A 20,230-nucleotide genomic window follows, 5' to 3' on the forward strand; every position below is an offset into this window, starting at 1 on the left:
ACAGATAGTTTCTTTTAGGGGAAGGAAAAGGAGATAATATATTTTCATTTGCAATTTAAAATTTTGATGGTCTATAAACAATCTGCTTCTAAGGGCAAATAAACTGGGCACTTAATATAGATTACGTGTCTGTGTTTTAAGACCTTCATGGGTGATCCTTGGGGTTTCCTTATTCCCTGGATAAATTTGAGTCTGTTTTCCTGAAGTCCAACTGCTGCTTATCTTTCTGGTCTTCCTCTGGATTCCTGAACTCAACGTTGTCATTGTTTTTTATGGAACTTTCTAAGTAAATACACCTCCTAAATTTATCTGGTTTAAACTAAGTAAACTGAAACAAAACAAACCCCCTAGTTCAATGGGGACAGTGGTACAGAAATCATTATTGCTTACCCTGGCTAGTTCAAGTGAACTGTCCTGAAAAGCAGCGCCGTATACATTGGTGTTTGCTAACAAATAGGTAGGAGCTATGATCTTCGTCAGGCAGTTTTGCTGCTTAAGACAACTTATGATGACACTGCATTCTCATTTCCCTTATTAACTGACTAAGCTCCTTGCTTGATTTTAGTAGAGTCAAGTAATGATCCTGCCATTTGAGATACTGAAACTCAAGACCTGTTTCACCTATAATGGATGAACTGCGGTTACTGTGGTAATGCCTTAGAAAATGATTCAGTGTCAGGGACTGTGAAGAAAAATGTCTCCATTCTTTTCTGAGGCTAAATTACAGCTCATCAGTGAAAGACTGTGTCCCTGGTCAAAAAAGGTCATTCAAAGTATTCAGTTCAAAGAGGTGGCATGCCAGTTTGCACTCAAATAACTACTGCTGCCCTTCAGTATTCTCGTATAACATTGCTCTGTCCCTTTAGCCTTGTTTTTCCAGAAATCTTAATTCCTAGGGCAAGTAGTATTTTGGTGCGATAATTTGGTGGTGCTTTTGTGAAGCAGATGAAGGTCTACTATGCTGAAAAACAAAACTACTGTGCATGTTTGCAGTTCTGGATTCCTGGCTTTCTGTGTGTAATACTTGTGAAACACATCACTCAAATTGCCCACGATTTTTTTTTTAATATAAAATCATTTATTTGTACATGAAAAAAGAACTAATTATGTAAACACAAAACTGTGATATGGTTTCTTTGAACAAATAACCTTCAAAGATGTTGCCTCTGTATGTGACTGGAGGTTCACCACTTTCTATAGCTAATGAAGTCAGCGAATACATTGCTGTATTTTGTGGTATGTTCATTAGGAAACCGACTGAAAAAGCCAGTTCATTTTAATATAACCTAGATGAGGCAGCGTCTGTAAATTGGGAATGACTTCGTGTAACTATTGACCTCAGCTTGCTTAAATTGACTGATTCATGTGCTTTTAAAAAACAGGGTTGTATCCTATCCCCTGAGAAATATAGTTAGCTATTTTTGTAAGCAAATTTTGATTGAGTTGTTGAAGTCTATTCAGAGCAAAATCTTAAATGAATTATTTTAGCTATGTTACAAGATTTTCTAGATTTCTAGATATTATACTGGATGTCTCCAGTAAGAGCCATACACCTGCAATGGGGTTTAATTGCTGTTCAGTTAGCCTCTCCAGATGATAAACTTTTGGAGTGCTTAATCCTTGACAAATCAGGTGGCAGTTAGAGAAATATTATTTTTTTAATATTCACATATATGTGTATAATACATATTATTTATATTTACGTGTATTATTATTAACTCAATTTCTGAAAATATTTATGCTTCTGTGTAAGTTACAAAGTAGGAGTAGTCTCAGTGAAGCCAAGGAGAGAGGCTAACAAAGCATGATGCAGGGCTATACCATGACCAGTAGTACTCTTGCTACATAAGCACAGTATGTCACCCGTCACCTGGAATAGTATTTATGGCTTCTCAGAAGAGTCAATGCATCCTAGTAAACAGTCATGCTAACACATCTCTGCTGCTTTCACTGCTTGAGCTACGATTTTTTTTTTTCTGTCTGTAGTTATAAAAGAAAACCCAACAGTTCCCAGATTTGGATTGCTTTGCAGACCTGCAGGCTACACGGGTGCAGTGCATGTTTCTTTCCTCTCACACACTACTTCAGTTGTGGTAGCTCTGAGCTGTGTGTTAGGTAGATCATAAGAACAGATTGATGTTTTCACCGGCTCCTGTAGAGGCCTGTAATTTACCACTTGGTATATGTTGCTGTAATTCTTACAGATTGGAAACTTATGATTATTAAGAAATGCTTTCTCAGGACAGAATCTTTTGTGTCAGTACAGTATAATATATTTCTGCTGCTTTGTCCTCTTTCTCCACCTCTCATAGATTGTTTCTTCAGTGCATTAACCTCTCACTTCTCTTGCTATAATTGCTTATGAACTGATTTGGGAACTGTTGCAGCTTTAAAAATCCCATATTGTCAATCAGTATTCAATTAAAAATAATTAAAAGAAAAAAAAAAAGTCTTGTGCAACCAATTTTTAGATACTAAAAAAAATAAGGAAATGGACACGCTAGCTTTACTGCAATTCAGAGAAAGGTGACATTTGGCAGATAATTAAGACATGTCACAGTTCACAACATTTATTAGCATTGTTTGTTAAACTGTTCTTGTCTTGTATGCGCTATAGTGATTACCGCCTTCATACTGCTTCAGCTGTGGATTAAACAAAGGTAAATATATTTTTCTAAGAAAGTTTTCAAAATCCATCTGAAAGAACTGAAATATGATTTCTTGAGGAGAGAAAGCAGACTAGAAGTTGTATCCATCTCTTCCCTGCCAGTAAATCCTTTATGAGGAAAGACATCAAATAAGATGGAAGTATAAAATTCATTTTGAATATATTCTATTGTTGAAACCACACAGAATCAGAAGAATTTAGGCTGGAAGGGAACTTCAGAGGCCATGCAATCCCAACTTCCTTTTGGAAATCAGGGCTAACTGCACAGATATTTCAGGTTGCTCAGGGGCTTGTCCAGTTAAGTTTTGAGTCTCCAAGCTTCCACTGCCTCTCTGAATGGCATGTTCCTGTGCTTAGCTGCCTTCATATCCAGTTTTTTATTCTTTATGGGCAAACAAAATTTTAGTTTCTGCAACTTTTGACCATCACCACTGCTTCTTTCACTCTGCCCCTCTGAGAAAAGTCTGGTTCTCTCTCTGTAACTACCCATTAGGTTGGAGAAGATGCAATGAAGCTGTTTGTTTGCCCTCTCTCCTGCAAGCTAAGCTAAATCAGCTCCCTTGCCTCTTCTCAAGCCATGTGCTCCAGTCCTCCAAGTTTTTGCAACCCGCCTCTGCACTCTCCAGTTTGCAAGTGTATCTTCCGTCCTAGGGGACTCCACACCAGACACAGATGCTGCTTCAGAAGTGCTGTTCTAGGAGGAATAATCTTTTTCCTCAATTCACAGACCGCCTTTTTATTAATGCACCCCACTACACAGTTAGTTGTTGTTGTCTTAAAGGCTGACTGCTGATTCATGCTTAACTTGTCGTACACCAGGACCCCAGCAGATCCTTTTCTGCAGAGCTGCTTCCTTGCCAGCCAGTCCCTAGCCTGTACCAATGCAGGGGGCTATCCTGTCCCAGGAGACAGATTTTAGTCAGGTTTTTCTCAGCCCTTTCCTCTAAATTCTCAAGACCCCCATGAATATCAGAACTGCCCTCAGGTGTATTAGTTAATTCCCCTGTTGGATGTCCTAGGTGAACTTACATTCTGGCACATCATACAAGTCTTTTCTGAAGCTGTTACACAGTTTTGAACCTGGTCTTCACATGGCACTCATAACTCGCTGCCAGTTAGACTGAATATTGATTGCTATGCTCTTTAAAGGGCATATGTCTGGGCAGCTTTTTAGGCACCTTGTGTGTAGGTTGACAATCCAATCCTTCCCCATCCTCTCACCCTCAAGGATGCTACATCATTTTCTTCAGTATGCTCTAGTAAAGGTGTAAAATGAGACTTAGGTGGACTTTCCTATATTAACCTGTGGAAAAGGAAAAGCTCCTTTTACAACTTTCTTGAAATGTTTGAGGAATCTGTTATCCTTTTGGAAATGAATTTTTAGCTAAATCTGCTGAATACTTCAGATTCTCTTGCTATATGGTCTTTAGGCAAATTTGGAGACTGATGTTTTTAAAATGTGATGTAAAAACCTTTTCATTTATTTAAAAGAGGAAAATACTGATTGATTGAATAGGAGGTTGAGCTGTAGTTGAAAAGACATAAAATACGGGTCTAACAGAGTTGGCAAAAAGTGGGAGACAGGCAGGAAGCATAAGTAAGAGAAAGAAAGATTTAGATGGTAACGCTAAAGCAAATGCAAATTAATGTGACAGAATTATGTTTATTTGGGACATAGAAAATATCAATAGAAAGAGTTGTCATGTAGGATAAGGAAAGCTAGTGTAATAAATCACAGTCATAAAGGTAGTAGAAAGCTTGAGCAGCAACACCTGGAAAGAATGATGATGCTAGAGAGAAATCTTTCTTAATATGTATCTCTACATCCGTGATAATATGTGGTCTTGAACGTAGGCAGGAATTTAGACAAGGACTTATTTTTAAGTAAGTTTGTCTTCTTTGAAATGTAAGTAAATATATTTAAGCTTCCTGCTTTGTGGGTGTTGTGATTTTCATTAGTCTGTTCCACACATCAGACACTGACACAAAATGAACATTTCGTTTTCAGATGTATGCATAGCAGTACTAAGAACATAGACATTTACCTGAGTACAGTATATGTGAAGAGAACCAAAAGTAGATGTTTCTCAGTAATGAGAGTAAAGAAATGGTACTTTGTTGTTGAGGTAGTGAATAAAATCTTTTTTGTTTCCTTACTATTGCTTTTTTTTTTTTAATCTCTAGCAAAAATATATTTTACATTTTATTTCTTTTAAGGATGCTCTTACTGGGGAACAATACTGTTTTTTAAATGAAATCTGAATCTCTGTGAGGAACCTTCCAAAAAAGAGAGGTGGCTGGAGAATTCATTTTGTATAACTGCAGAAGTAAACGATCTGAGTCAACTGGCCTGGTCAGATAATTAAGCTACAACAGAGAAAGCTTGCAAAAAAAGTCAGATTATTGGTTCAGTGTGGTTGGATGTCTGATTCCTTCTGAAAAATCTGAAGTGGCTGCTTTTATTATCATTAACTGGGGAGTGCCTGCAACAAATCTGGAAGAATTACACTTCTGCTTTACAGAAATCTAATATATTTCAGTTGAAGTATAAGTTTAATGATGGACTGACAGCTGTTTATCTGCTGCCCTGCCCACCTTTTTAATATTAATATTATCATGCTAACATAAATCCTAACATTTGTAAGAAGAATTCCCACATTAAATGTCTGCCCTGTTTCTGAATTCTTCTCTGTAGGCAGTCAGTGACACAGTGGCATAAAAGCGTATTCTGGGGCCATCTATATCTTTTTTTCTTTTTTTCTTCTTTATGTGATTTGATTGGAAGTTTAATCATTTTAAACCACCTCCAGAGCAACTAGGAAAGCTCCTTTAATGGTGAAGTATTAACTTGTTTAAAGTGCCTCACAAAACTAAACCTTGGAATCATTTTTGAAATATTTCCCCTGGTAAGCAATAGGGATGTCATGAAATGAAACAAAAAAGGAAACAATATTTCATTTGCATGGAAGGATAAAGTACATTTAATCTAAAACAGGCTGCTTCAATATTGATGGTTTACTTATGGAGTTCAGCAATTTTAAAATAGAAATCTTATTGATATTAACGCTACCACATGTATGAAAAATTAATCACACAGAGATATGCATGTTGTAACAATCAAAAACCCAAAATTACTAGAAGTTTAGGATTTTTTGTAACTTTGAATACAGCTGTCTTGATTTTGAAACAAAAATGTTCTGCTTCTGGCAACAGACATAGTAGCATTTCTAATGTTTTTTAAACAGCTATTAATGTAGTCAAGCTGTGTTTTTTCTTCTTCTGTGTGCAATCATCTGCTCAGTGGTGCACTCTATAACTAGTAGCAGGAGACAGAGGAGTGGCCTGCTGTGATTGATGGGGCGAGGCCCTGCAAACTGAAAGAGTCCCATCTGGATTAGGTTTTGGGAGCAGTCAGATGTTGAGAGGGAGGTCAGTAAGCCTTGCATTAGCTCCCCCTCCTTCAACACCCCTATCATCCACACTCATACACACATTACATTGCTCACACGCCCTTATCCATAATTGATGCTTGCTTTGGGCAGATGCTGGATGGCCTGGGACTAGAGCAGCTGCTAAGTTTATGGAGGATAAAAGGAGCAGGATGGTACAGCAGGTATTTTCACTTTTATTTTCACTTGAAACTCTTGATTTTAGTCAAAACAAGGTGTTTCTTATAACCAGCTGCACCATTGCATGCAAGACTTCTAATACGTGTTTTGTTGCTTAGCCATTCTGATGGAAGGCAAACTACACCAGTGATTATGTATCTCTGCTGTGCTTGATATATCTAACGGAGCTGTTCTTACAACCAGCAGGCTTACAGAGCAATGTTGCATTTTTCTTCTTTGTTTCCATGCCCTGAAGGTATGATGCAGTTTGGCTCATTTAACTACTGTATGAGAGGCTTTCTCTAAATGTGAATTATCTCTTGCCAAAGAAAGAAAATGCACCAAACAGAAAATAGAGTAAAACAAACAATAAACTGTTAGTTAGGCTTTAAAATGCAGGCAAGCAGAAAGGTTTTCATTCAATAAATACATTTTTATGCTGTAAATGCGTTTTTAAAAAGAACGCTGTGTAAGTAATGTTTTCTCTACTCTGTCTTTTGTGTACAAACATAACAAGCTTGCTTTATTATGTTTTGACACTTTTCACACATTTCTTAATTATGAAATCCTTTCAGAGCAGAAGATGCTGAAAAGGCATGTTGAGATCTGCGATACTAGGAGCATTTTATATTCTAAGCTTTGCTTCAAATGGAGTAGTGTAAACATATGGAATAGGAGCAACTTCACTTACCTCCATCATGAGAACACTTTCGGTTTTTTGTTCTTTAAAGTTCAACATTTAACCAGAAAGCAATAAAAGCTGATTTTATACACTGCCACGTAAAGCATACTTTTCAGTTGAAATGTGGTTTTCATTAAATCTCAGGCCAGAACATTTAACAGAGCCTGACTGTCTGCCATCCTTTGTTCTTCTTTCTGTTGCCAACAACTACTTTATTAAAAACCATGCACAAAGCAAGCATTAAGGGGTCATTTAAACTTAAAGATACTTGGATCTGAGTCTGAAATGACAACTTCTGTTTAGCCTCTCATGCCTAGATTGTTTTAAGCAACATCTGTGTACTGTCAACCACAGTTTTGAGATTGCTCTAATACCTGAATTCATGGGCTAATTTAGGATCAATATCTCCTGCTGCTTTCAAGGCCATTGCATATTCTAAGATCAATTAATTAAACCTACTATTTCCTTTATTCATTTTAGTTCATTTTAAGTGACTTAAGAATTTTTAATTCATTAAAATCTACTCAAATATATCTGAGTTTTGTGTAGCTTGGAGTTTTTGTTAACCACACGTATATATATTTGTTAGTTTGCAGTACATTGTTCTTAGCATAAATTTATATTCAAAACAATGAGCTATTAGCATGATACCTATGTAAGTAGTAAAGAATATATTTATACCTGCATGCTTTTATAATACCTTGTAATATTGTCTACTGAATTCATTGTGATTCAAAAATTCACACTGATTTTAAAGGCTATAATAAGCATCTGCTTTTAAGAGAATAACAACTCATTTTAAACTTATAGCTAGCAGTAGAATAAACATGTAGTTTTTTTTTTTTTTTTTTTTTTTTGTATTTTTTTCCCAAAAACAATTTAATGAACACACAATGCCTGGAATGATAACCTTGCTCGCCAGTTTTCTACTCTAAGCTTATTTATTTATTATGACAAAGCTGTAAATCCCTGAACATGTTGAAGTTTCATATATATATATATAATAATAATAAAACCCTTCACTGCTTATTTATTTGTAACCAAGGCCCGATTAATAAGCAATCCAAACCTCAGTTTAGCAAGTCCAGTGAATGAGGTAGAAGAGCCTCTGCAATATGAAGGTAATTTCCAGTGCAGTTTGCCATTTCATGATAAATCTAAATAATGAATTATTTGAAGTTGCTGGTGAGAAATCATATAAAAGCTCAATCCTCTTAATTAAATATTAGCTGTAATTAGCACTAAGTGTAAATGCTTTGAATATTAATTAGGGTTTCATGGAACTGCTGTCAATGTTAATGAGAAACACTGAGGGTCTCGCAACATCTGTTTTAGGACTCAGAGTAGTACAAAAACCTTTAGATCGAATGCACCTGGACGTTAGCTCTTGATCCCTTTGTTACAACTAATGTTCTTTTTTTAACAGCTGCTGACTCTAATGCCATGTTTAGCATCTAACATGAAGGCAGAGCCCTAAAGATCAGCAGTAACCAGCTACTGTGTTTCAAATCCAGCAAGGTGAAAATGCTTGCATAGGCAGAATTCAATTTGCTGTTGTTCTTTCTTGCCACTTGCTGAAGGCTGTCCTGAAATAATTCATTAAAAAAAGTCTAAGCTCCCTTGCATCTGCAAAATACTTATTTACCATTATTAAATGTCTATAGTGGAATCCATTCATTATTGTTTTTTATCTTTTTTTTTTTAAGTGAAAGTATAAAATAAATAAAAAAGGGACCTTGCCATTTTAATATAATAAGGTATATGTGTACATTTACAAGTGGTTTGAATGTCCTTTTTTTTTAATGGAAAGTTTCAGTGTAACATAAAGCTTGGAAATATTGTATATATATGCCAATAAAATTTACTGACTTAACCAAGTGAAGTACCTAAATGCCACTGTTTTCATTTTAAAGATTGGTGAAGGTAGCAATGTAAACTACTTGCTCAAGGCTGTACAGTAAAACAGTAGCAAAGGTGGGATTAAAATTAGGGAGGTTTCGATTGCTATTACTAAATCTTCATTTTCTAGGACAAAGGGAGTGCCTTTTACAAAGCAAAATGTAATTTTCTCTTCTAAGCCTGCCGTGTACCAATGTTTTTTCCTGTGCTGTGATATTGTAAATTTTTAAATTTAGCTTAGGCCGAGTTCAGGTCAGATCACCAATGTCTGAGTTAGCTGAAGTTGGGTGGAACTATCATTAGGTATGAAGTGCAAAAGAATGACTTCTATTCATCAGGTCTATTTTGAAATTAGGAAATCAAGGACTGATGAATAGAAATAACATAAATCCTTAGAGTACCCCTGTGCATATACTTGTATATGTTGTAGTGGAAAAATGACAAAGCATTATAAATAAATAAATAAATACAATTACTGAAATATTCATTTTTATATTACTTGATAGTTAAAGAGATAATTTTCTCTTGTAAACCAGCTAGCCCATCCGAGTTTTGGAGTCCATAGTCCCAGTCTTAATGGCCTCTAAGCCTCTAATGCTGTATCGCCTGTAACATCATACTTTGGACATCATTTATATAGGTTCCAAAAGATTGTTCTGTACATTTTCTCCCCAGTATCATTAGTATTTGGTATGAGCAGAGCATTTAGTCAGAAGTCTCTAACTGACAGGTTAGCATGATTGACTTCCTAGTTCTACATAAAACATAAGGATGAATCTATCTGTAGAGATATCTGTTTTTAATGGTACAGGTGTATTGTAATATGGAAATGAAATACTATTGTCTTCAAATTTATATAACCTTTAAAGCTCTCCAAATCTATTTCTATTAAGAGACCATAACATAAGAGAAAAATTTTGTTAGTAGATTTTAAGTTGATGTATTTGTTTAATATTCAAATATTTAGTATTGTGAATCTCATAAATTTAAACACTTGTGGCATGCAGTTGTTCAATACAGTGTACCTCAAAGTAGTTTTGAATACCACATAGAGCATTATTTCATATAAATATTTTCAGGTGTGTTAACAGAATACACCCAAATTCCCCTCTGTGTGCAGGTTGCAGAGGAGTTCTGCGGAGGGTAAGTCGGAATGGATCCCAGACCATGAGCTAGCCTTACCAGAGCTTTGTATTAGCAGTTGCACTTGGAAACATTTGGAATTAACTAAGCTTTGTCCCTTTTCCTTGTCTGACTGGAGGCATTAGTTGAGGTAAGCTTTCACTGACTTTTTACAGTTAAAGAACAGTCTACAGTTACAGATTCTAATTGTAGTAAGATTTAGTAAGGTTAGGAAAATGGATTTAACTCAGATAGGAAATATTCTCCTCAAGAAACAAACATTGTGCCCTTTTCAGGCCAGCAATTGTAGCAAAATACTATCATTACTTTCTAAATTATTTTATCTCACTTCACATTTCTTCTTCCTTTTCTTTCCCCTTTGATCTTCACAGGGTAATCAGGAAGCTACAGCACCTCCTGACACAATGGCACAGCCTTACGGCTCAGCCCAGTTTGCTCCTCCTCAGAACGGTATCCCTGCAGAATACACAGCCCCACATCCTCATCCAGCTCCAGACTACACAGGCCAAACCACTGTTCCAGAGCACACGTTAAACATGTACCCTCCTGCTCAGACACACTCTGAACAGAGTGCAGCTGACACAAATGCACAAACTGTCTCCGGCACAGCCACAGTAAGTCAAAGTTTTGCCTATTTTTAAAGCTATGTATTTCAAGTGATATGTGAATTTATTGATAACACTAATTCTTACGGACACTTCACTTGTACTAGGATTACCAGCAATTTTAGCATTGATAGTTTATCAATGTTAAATTGATAATTGTAAAATGTTGTTGAGATAGGAGAATATCGTTTCTCTGCTTTTGGAGTCTCTCAGGCAGTGTGGGAGCTCTGTAGAATCAGTAGTTCCTTTTCAGTAGCAGAGAGACAAACTGTTCAACAGCAAGTCCGTGAATCATATAATAAACTTGGATTAAGTCTGATCTAGGAAAACATTGGAAAAGAACATTTGTTAGTGTTTGTTTGGAAAAAACAAACAAACAAAAAGAAAAACACAAAAAACAGTAACTTATTTTGTAATTTTTAATGAGCTCTGTATCTTTGACAAACAGGAGTATAAATTTTCATATAAGTATTCATTGAATGATCCTAAATTAAAATTACTTAAATAACTGCATGAATGAGTATTGTCAAGAACATACCTGCAACGCTATATTTTCTGGAGAGTTTTTCATGCAGCCTGTACCAAAGTTGTGTGTGGGTCTGTGCAGAAATGTTAGGCTTTCCTTCTATGTGAGTTATATATGGAGTTCTGAAGTGTTATGAATTATGCAAGAGACTCCTTGGATATCCTTATCTTGTAATTTAAAAGTCACAAATTTCATACATTGATAGTTTAGTGCTTCTGTCTTAGTTCTAGATTGGAACCCAACATACCCAGTGCTGTCAGCTGGCAGATTTCTGAGCCACTGAGCACCTGCATCGCGCATGTAGGATCTACACAGAACAGACAGCACACTGCAGTTTGAGTATATGCTTGAAGCATCCCTACCTACTAGCTGTCATTGCTCTCCTTGCTTCAACCATACTCCATCCCTCATCTTACTGCCCCTTTCTCTCCTTGAACTTCAAGTTTCATGCATCAGGGCAGGAGGGAGAGGGAAAGTGTGTACTGTTAAATGAGTTGCTTTGAAGATCTGTGTGTCTTGCCATGCCACTAATTTCTTTATATGGATATGAGCAAGAAAGAAAAACACTAACATCTTATATTCTGCATCTAGAAGACTAGGAATTACCTAGGGCACTTCCATCTTATTCATGTGTTAGCCTTTGAAAAAGGAGAAGGAAGTCCTTAAGCCTTTAAGAAAGTAGCAAGGTCATCACAGATGTATCAGTACTGAGCAAGCCCACATGAGTTTTGTGCCACACCACATTCAATCACATATACCTGAGGGGGCAAAAAAATAATAATAAATAAAAAGGAAAGAAAGAATATTCCTTGCTATTATGAATTGAACCGTGCAGGTAGTCATTAACCCCTCTTCCTGTAAGGAGATGCCCTTCTGAATTAATTACCCAGTTTTGTGGTCTATGCAATAAAATACTTAAGTCCTTTACTTTTTGATTTGGCATCTTTCTATTGCTCTAACTTGCCCTTTGCTGTAGCAGTGTGAGGACATTTCAAGTATTCAGCTCTACAGGATTCCCTCTTATAGATCTCTTTGCTAAGTTAACTTCCTGGTTCTTTCCAAATTTTTAAATTTTCTTCCATAATTGTTTTTGCCAACTGTTGCCGAATGCCACTGTCATTGGTTTAGAACAGGAACTCTAAGCTGAATAGGTACTCCAGAAGAGGTTGGATATTGATTAAAAATATCATCTTTGCCATTGTCCTTTTCTCATTCTTTCTATATCTTGCTATTTCCCTTGCTCTTTTTGACCACTGCTGCACACTGAATAGATCTCTGTGATGCCCAGCTCAGCCTTTTTGTGTTTCTGAACTGTTGGCCTGTTGCTATTTGGTTCTGAAGTAAAAGACTGCTGCTGCTAAAATCAATGGTAAAACACCTGTCGATGTGAGTAGGGCTGGAGCTCATCCCTCATCATTTATTGCTTTCAATTTATTGTGTTTGCTCTCTGCTTCTTGATTTTTCAGTTTGAAGGAGTGTTTGTCCCTCTATCAGAAAAGTTGGGTATACATTTTTCCAACATTTTCTGTGGTAAAGACTGATGAAAAGAAATCATTTGGATTGTCTGGAATGCCCATACTTTTTCCAAGTGTTCTATTCAATACTAGTTCCAGCAAATTCACTGATTCCCTTGAGAGTTTCCTACTTCTGATATGCTAATAGATTTTATTGGAATTTGGTTTGTATAATTTGCTATATGGTCTTCTAATTTCCTTTTTGCCTTCCTCATATGCAGTTTGCATTTTACCTGTCACATACTTTCTCCTTTCTGGCTCCACTTGGAGTGAACTTCCATCTTCTGAAGGATAACACTGCAATACTACTAACCGTTTGTATTTGGGGAATATCATATACTTATTTGCTCTTTTTATTATGGATCCTTTTCTTGCCTTCCAGTTTCCTTTTTTACAGAGTAATGTGCACAACTTTGTTTTGAGTAGTTCCCATGCTGTTCATAAAGAATTAGATTTCCTTGCTTTTGACATTAGGGTGCTTTTGAGGAAGTCGTTTTTAAAAAAGTATATATATATTTTTTTTCTAAATTGCAATGTTACATTGAAAGTTGTGGATACTGTCCCTCCTTGGAAAACAGTACACTGAAAATACAAATTTACAAGAAGTGTTTCTATGTGGATCTACATTGTTCACGGTACCCTTGACATTTAGCATATTATTCACCAGTTTTACAAATTTACAGTCAAATATTGTTTGTACAATTTAATTATGGGTACCTAGATCTTTAGTATTGCACTTAACACACTGTAGAGACATTATAAATAGGTATATGGAGATGGAACCTAGGCATTTGGGTTTTGTAATATTATGAGGGTCCACCTCTGTACATCTCTTTGTGGGTTTAATATGTGTCTGCATTTTGAAATAGAGCTTCAGTAGCACTGTGTCTACGTTTTAACTCCATGTGGTCTTTACTGTTGAATGAAAAAATGTTAATGTTTCTTTCCAGTTCCTGCTAGCTTTCTGAATAGTTGGTTTCCAATCTTTAAGAATTTTAAGTGGAGTTGATTAGGGAAGGTAGTGGTATTTTTTGGTAGGGCCCAATATTTTTACAGTTTACTGTCAGTAAATTGTGTTACTTGCATTGAAAAGAAAAACAATTGATTGATCATTCACAAAAACAATATTGTGGTGATTAATGTAGATTAGATAAGCTATTTGAAGCAAGGCCAATTTTTGAGTTTTCTTATTTACATATATACTTCTGTACATTTGAAGCTGTATATGCCACTAAAACTGGATCGTAAAATTTCAAAATATAAAGCTAATAAGCTGCAGGGCGATTTCCTAAATTGTAGAACAGTTATCAGAAGTGACTTAATTTTATCTGTGAAGGACTTAATCCACACTAAGGTTAGACACATACCCTGGCTTTGTCTGCCCCTTTCTTTTTGTGTCATTTTGTCCGAAAGAATCGTACATTGTAGCTAGAGCTCCCACCGGGTCTTGTATAACCCAAACCACAGTGAAGAGATAAATAGAGATAAAAATAAAAAGTTGCATACAACTTCTCTTGAACCCTTCACTGCAATGCAGAATGTGATACTGGTCCAGCTGGAGCCAATGTCAGTATTTGCATTCACTGCAAATTGAACAAGATTCCAATCATCAGTTTTATTACAGCTTTGCGGTTTTGTGCACATTAAAGTGCTATTAATATAGGAAGTCTGTAGACTTGATTTTCTTATGAGCATAATCTATAGGCATTAGTAAGTGTTTCCTGAATAGTCTTTGATCATTCAGAACCTTTCAAAATGGGTGTAAAGCCAAAATGGCAGTGCTTTAAACAGTCTTGGAGTTTGCGCGGTACATTAGTGAGTATTTTCTTGATCAAATCTAAAATATTTTATTGAGAATTTAATATGAAGGAATTTTTTTTTGAATTTTACTTTTTATAAGAAACCATTGCACCAACTCTTTATACATCGAGTTTCTCCACAGAACTCACAATATGTGTAAATAATGCTCCAGATATCTTTTATCATTTGTAGGACTGACTTTCTTTGCACTCCCAACTGGTTTGGGCATCTCTAATTAGTTTTTGTTAATTGAACCAAGTTACTCTGTCAACAAGCATGCCATTCCTTACACTTATCTCTTAGTTTCATTCCAAAGTTATTTTCAGTTAAGAACTAATATTTTCTCCTTCTTGCTTTTGCTCAATTTTACTACAAAGCACATGGAAAATTGCAAACAAGAAGTACAAAACTTTCTGATATTGTTAAGATTTTACTTTTCTACACGTGCATAACTAGTTGAAATACAATTTAATAGAAATCAATTTAGCAGTGAAGATGTGGGATTAGAAATGCTCTTGTATTTGCAAAATGTATTTCCCAGTACTTTTTTTTTATGTGCTATTTTGATAAAATAGTGTGAAACAGTGTTCTGTTAGGACAAGTGCTGGAAATGAGTGGTACTTAGTATGTCTACTCAGATGTTATTAAACAGGAGAAAATGTACAGGATGAAAGGGAAGTAAATATTTAGACAGGATGATTTAACTGAAACAATATAAAATCATCAGTACATAATAAAATACTGTCAAATTCTATTTTGAGTCTTCTCTGGTTTTCATCTTTTGCATCAATATGTTTATTTAAATTTAATTAAGGAAATAGTATATTTGAGCATATGCATGATCAATACTCGTCCAGCACTGGGTTCTCCTGTAAGGTTATTTAAGCAGTAATAGGCTTTTGGAGTTGCATAGCATCAAACATACTTTTAGTCATAAACAAAAATAGAAAATTGTTTCTTTCCAGAAGGATGGACCAATGATAATAGTGTTATAAATCTACGATGAATAATGTCTGTAAATTTTTCACAGTGTTTTTGAGTGTTAAGTTATAGTACATATTTTAAAGGATTTTAAATATATTTGATCATTTTTTAGATATGAAATCACCTTTTACATGTATATGTATGCAAATATATTGTATGTGTGTAATACGGCTCAGAGTAAAACTTTTTCAACTTTTGCTTCTTTTTTTTTTTTTTATGAGCAAGTTCTGTTGAATTCAGTGCCAGATGGATTTGTAAATGCAAAGGGCATTAACTCTGCATGTGTGAGGAAGCAGATAATAGTAAAGTAAATTTTGTTTCTGTAGTGCTTCCTATTCTGTGCATTATACAATTAATAGAAGCAAATTTGGTATGGTAAAAATCTGATTTGTGCTGTCCTGAGTTTTATGTATGTGTGTGTATAAAAAAATATTCTCCTCTAAAGTTAATTATCCTTCTGATTTAGGATAACCTTGAGATCATTGTGTAGCCTTCTTGCCTTGGAGTGTGATTTCACCAGATTTCACAAGCTGAAATGCATTTAATAATTCATGTGATGGACAGGCATCTTCCAGGGAAAACACAGTTGCTTTGTGATGCTGGTGGTTCAGTGCATAGTTACCTTCTGTCTATGTTGGTTCTGAGTCAATATACAGAGCATGGCATTAGGGGATACCATGCTTCTGGAATCCTTTCAAATACGTAGGGCAGAGGTGTGGGTTGTCTGTGACCATTGAAGATGATGAGGTATCTTTTGCACAACTCTTGTGCAAAGGGTAAATTTCAGCTTGGTTATTACCAAAATTCCTTCTATAGCACCTACTGAACTTGACACTCTTCTGTGTGAATATAACTGATATGCTAGATAAAACTGTTGTTACAGTTGCCCTGCTTTAACTCCAAGTTTTGCATGTTCTTTGAGATCTAATGGTTTGAAATTTGATGGTTTCTTTGTGTTAGTTGTGTTCAGGTTTGTGCATTCCTTAGTCATGTTGTAGATGCCATGACTTCATATAGGGATTTGGTAAGGCTTAGTGGTACACTGGGCTGAACAATCATTTACTGTGGTGAGCTTGGCTGTTTTGGGAAGAAAAAGATACATGCCTTTTGTTGATTTTTGCACTAATTTCTACGTTAAGCTTTTTAATAGAAAAAAGAAAGATAAGAAAACTGACAATAGGAGGCATTTATAGTAAAGTGCTTTGGTGCATCATATAAGCCCATGGGTGGGTAGATTGTTGCCATTGTTTTCTGCAATATATTTTTATTTTTTTTCCTGCTATGTGCTTTATGCAAGTGCCTGGGGGAGGGGGTGTCCTTCCTTCCCCGCCCCCCCCCCACTTAGTCCTCCTCTTTCTCTCCTACTGGAGTTGGACTCGATGATCCTTGTGGGTCCCTTCCAACTCAGGATATTCTTGTGGGTCCCTTCCAACTCAGGATATTCTATGATACTGTTTTCTCCCTGGCCTGCCCATCTCCTGAGGATGTAGGATGCATTGCTCTTTGAGGAGTTTCTATTTCATGTTAAATGATAGGCTATATCCTGCTTGGTTTAGAAGTGTCCATGGGTTGTTCTTGTTCTCACAGCAGATTATCATTGAAGCAGAGATACTTAGAATGTAGTATTCTGTAATTCGCTAGTTCATCATGTAACTATAGTTGTCCTCATTAGCCTAGAGATAAACTTCTTTGACATCCACCACACCAAAAACGTTTATAGAGAGTGGGACATTTTTCAGTACTGCTGAGTTCAGCTGGTATTATCCTTGTCTCTGAATATTCTGCGTTTGCATGATAGGTTTTCCTAGTACATATGTAACTGCCTCTTGTGGCTTGGGAAGAAACAGTGACTAGCTTGCCTCTGTGTGTAATTCTGTCTGGAAAGCACATGGAGCAGAATTGCAGTGCAGATAACCACGTCAGTCATTAGATAACCTCTAAATAGTGACACTTGTGAGGACTGTGCTCCCTCTGTGGAGCAGCTAGGAACTTTTCACCATGATGCGACTGTCTTGCAGGTCAGATCTCCCCATGGATGGATTATTTTTTTCCCCTACTGATGTCAGTGACCCAATTTTTATTCCATTTTAATTCCATATTTTTGTCTGTAGATGTTTGTCACCAGCATGCTATGCTAAATAGTTGGTAATATGTTGACAACTGTTACAGCAGTGTTTATTCATCTAAATCATACCCTGCTGGTGCAGGCTATTGTATCAGCGTGGTGTGCTATTTCAGTTATGCTATCTATTATATTTGTTCCCAACTGCTACTTGAATAAAATATTTTGATCCCAACAACTATTTTGGTCCCAACTGCTACTTGAATAAAATATTTTATATTTTATATATAATATATATTATATATCTTATAGTATAATAATATAATATATAATATATATTATATATAAAACAATATATATAAACACCCTCACTGCTCTGGAACTGCAGAAGCAAACAGCCTGGTCCAGCCCCTATTCTATAGTATGGTGAAGAGATCAAAACTGACATCCCAAATAGATAACATAATGTTGTGCGTGTTGGGTGAGGCATGATAATGTCTTGTGATCATAGGCATTATTGCTTCTAAGAAGCTCCCTGGCTGAGAGTCCTTCTTGTAAACTTTGTAACTATGCCCCCTGTGTATTTCTTTGCTTATGCTAAAGAATTGCACAAACATACTGCTCACTTAAACATCTGTATTTGTCAGTGGATGCTCTAAAATAGCTGCTTCTGCAGAACCTCAGATACACAGAACCTCAAAACAACTGATTTCTATGAGACAGTTCATGAAGCGCCTGTTCATATTCTTAGTTGTATTGCCTGGTAAGAAGACAGTCACCCCTTTTTTGGTGTCGCTGAGTTAACTTGGGCATTGCTCTCAGAACGTATCTGTCATTTGTCAGTAGGTATCTGGTGTGAGGAGAGCATCTGTTAAACAGTGTTGTGGGCAGCTGATTGTGCCACTGCATGCACATTAGCTTATCTTGTGTTCTGGAACTGCAGTCCTTGGATCCTAGTGATCTAGGTGTCATCTCAATTTCTATTTCCTTTTGATACTCATAGTAAGAGGGGATTGTAAGCAAGGTACTGAAACAGAAGGCAAAAAGGGTATTTCTGTTTTTTTCTGAGATATTGTTAGTTTAACTTCCTCGTATGATTTTTGAATGCTTGAAGTTGGTGATAGTGCACTAGTAAAGCATAAGCACAAAATAAATTAAAAAAAAAACACAAAACACCACCACAACCAAAAAAACAGCAATTAAGAAAGCAATAACACTGTCATCTCTAGCCACATTTGCTCAAATAAATTAGTTGATTGTGAGCTATTGAATACCTCTCTGAATGTTTATTGTGGGGCAGACTAATACAGCTCAGATTACTTGAGCAAGCAGTACCAGCCAACACTAAGACAGATTCAATGCACAAAAAATTGCAGAGGTATTTTCAGTGATATTGTCAACCAGAGACATAGTGGTATCACTCCAGCTTGAACTTTCCTCCAACAAGCATTACCAATTAATTTCTGGTCTGCCAAATTTAACTGACCAATTAAGCAATTTAACATTTTCTTCCTGGCTGGTCCCAAAAGAGTATTGCATTTTATTTGTTTTGGTTGATGTTGATTTTTTAGTTTTCCTGCTCCTTCTGTTGTCTCTTGGGCTCTTTGCTCTCCATACCAGTTTTTTTATTTCTTTATTGACTTTTTCTTCTCTTAGCAGTCTTAAGTAGCCATGGCATCCAAATGCTTTGGCTGTTCTTCAGGTTTTGATGTCTTGAGAAAAACATTTGTTGCACATTTTGCTGAATAAACTAAGCATAAATTTCAAAGGGGACCTTGCCGTGGTGAAATAGCTAATTACAACTTACTTTATATTTGACCTTCTGCATCTTACATTATAACATGCTAATTAGAATGGATCCTTATTTATATGGTGGATATTTTTTCCTGAAAATTAGCTCTCGTTTTCACTAAATACAAGAATGTCTCTGCTAGATTAGGTAAAGCTAATGAAGTTTTCCATTCTCTTGTAATTAGCCTACAAACAGCAAACGGGTTGTAACTTTAGCAGAACTCAATTTCTCCTTGCATCAAGACTTTGTAACTGTGATACAAACTTGTATATTGTCAGGAGCACTTTGTGTGATGGCATGAGGAGAATGTGTTGGTAATCTCTTGGTTAACCAAGAACATCCTCCATTCCTTGCTTGCAAGAAACTGGATCTTCAGAGAGAAGTCAGAACTGTCAGGTAGACCATACCGTCCACAAGATGACAGACTAACAAGGTTTGTAGCTAAAAGCTATGAAGATCATTCCAAATGGCTCCCTGTCTTCCTCCTTAAATCATGACGTAGACAGGCTGGAGAGTTGGGCAGGGAGAAATTTAATGAAATATAACAAGGGCAAGTGTAGAGCAGGATGACCATGAAGCAGCACTGTGCCCTTGTGGCCAAGAAGGCTAATGGCATCCTGGGGTGTATCCGAAGGGCTGTGGTTAGTAGGTCGAGACAAGTTCTCCTCCCCCTTTACTCTGCCCTGGTGAGACCGCATCTGGAATATTGCACCCAGTTCTGGGCCCTTCAGTTCAGGAAGGACAGGGAACTGCTTGAGAGAGTCCAGTGCAGAGCCACGAGGATAATTAAGGGAATGGAGCATCTCCCTTACAAGGAAAGGCTGAGGGAGCTGGGTCTCTTTAGCTTGGAGAAGAGGAGACTGAGGGGTGACCTTATTAATGTTTATAAATATGTAAAGGGTGAGTGTCAGGAGGACGGAGACCAGGCTCTTCTAGGTGAATTCTAA

The 20,230-nt window shown here is 36.3% G+C and overlaps 1 protein-coding gene across 35 annotated transcripts in view; it reads left to right on the forward strand.

The window, feature by feature from the left end:
* Positions 1–20,230, forward strand: part of RBFOX1 (RNA binding fox-1 homolog 1) — an 861,472-nt gene that overhangs the window by 702,136 nt on the left and 139,106 nt on the right. For 34 of the 35 annotated variants that reach the window (XM_040574360.1, XM_040574366.1, XM_040574385.1 and 31 more), the window contains one exon: positions 10,372–10,614. In XM_040574360.1, the coding sequence (XP_040430294.1) occupies positions 10,372–10,614 (243 nt within the window). Of the gene's footprint in view, positions 1–6,149; positions 6,282–10,371; positions 10,615–20,230 lie in introns of those variants that run through there. The other variant, XM_040574382.1, reaches the window with a different exon arrangement.

Source organism: Cygnus olor, chromosome 15, assembly GCF_009769625.2.
Source record: "Cygnus olor isolate bCygOlo1 chromosome 15, bCygOlo1.pri.v2, whole genome shotgun sequence".
Classification (NCBI taxonomy): domain Eukaryota; kingdom Metazoa; phylum Chordata; class Aves; order Anseriformes; family Anatidae; genus Cygnus; species Cygnus olor.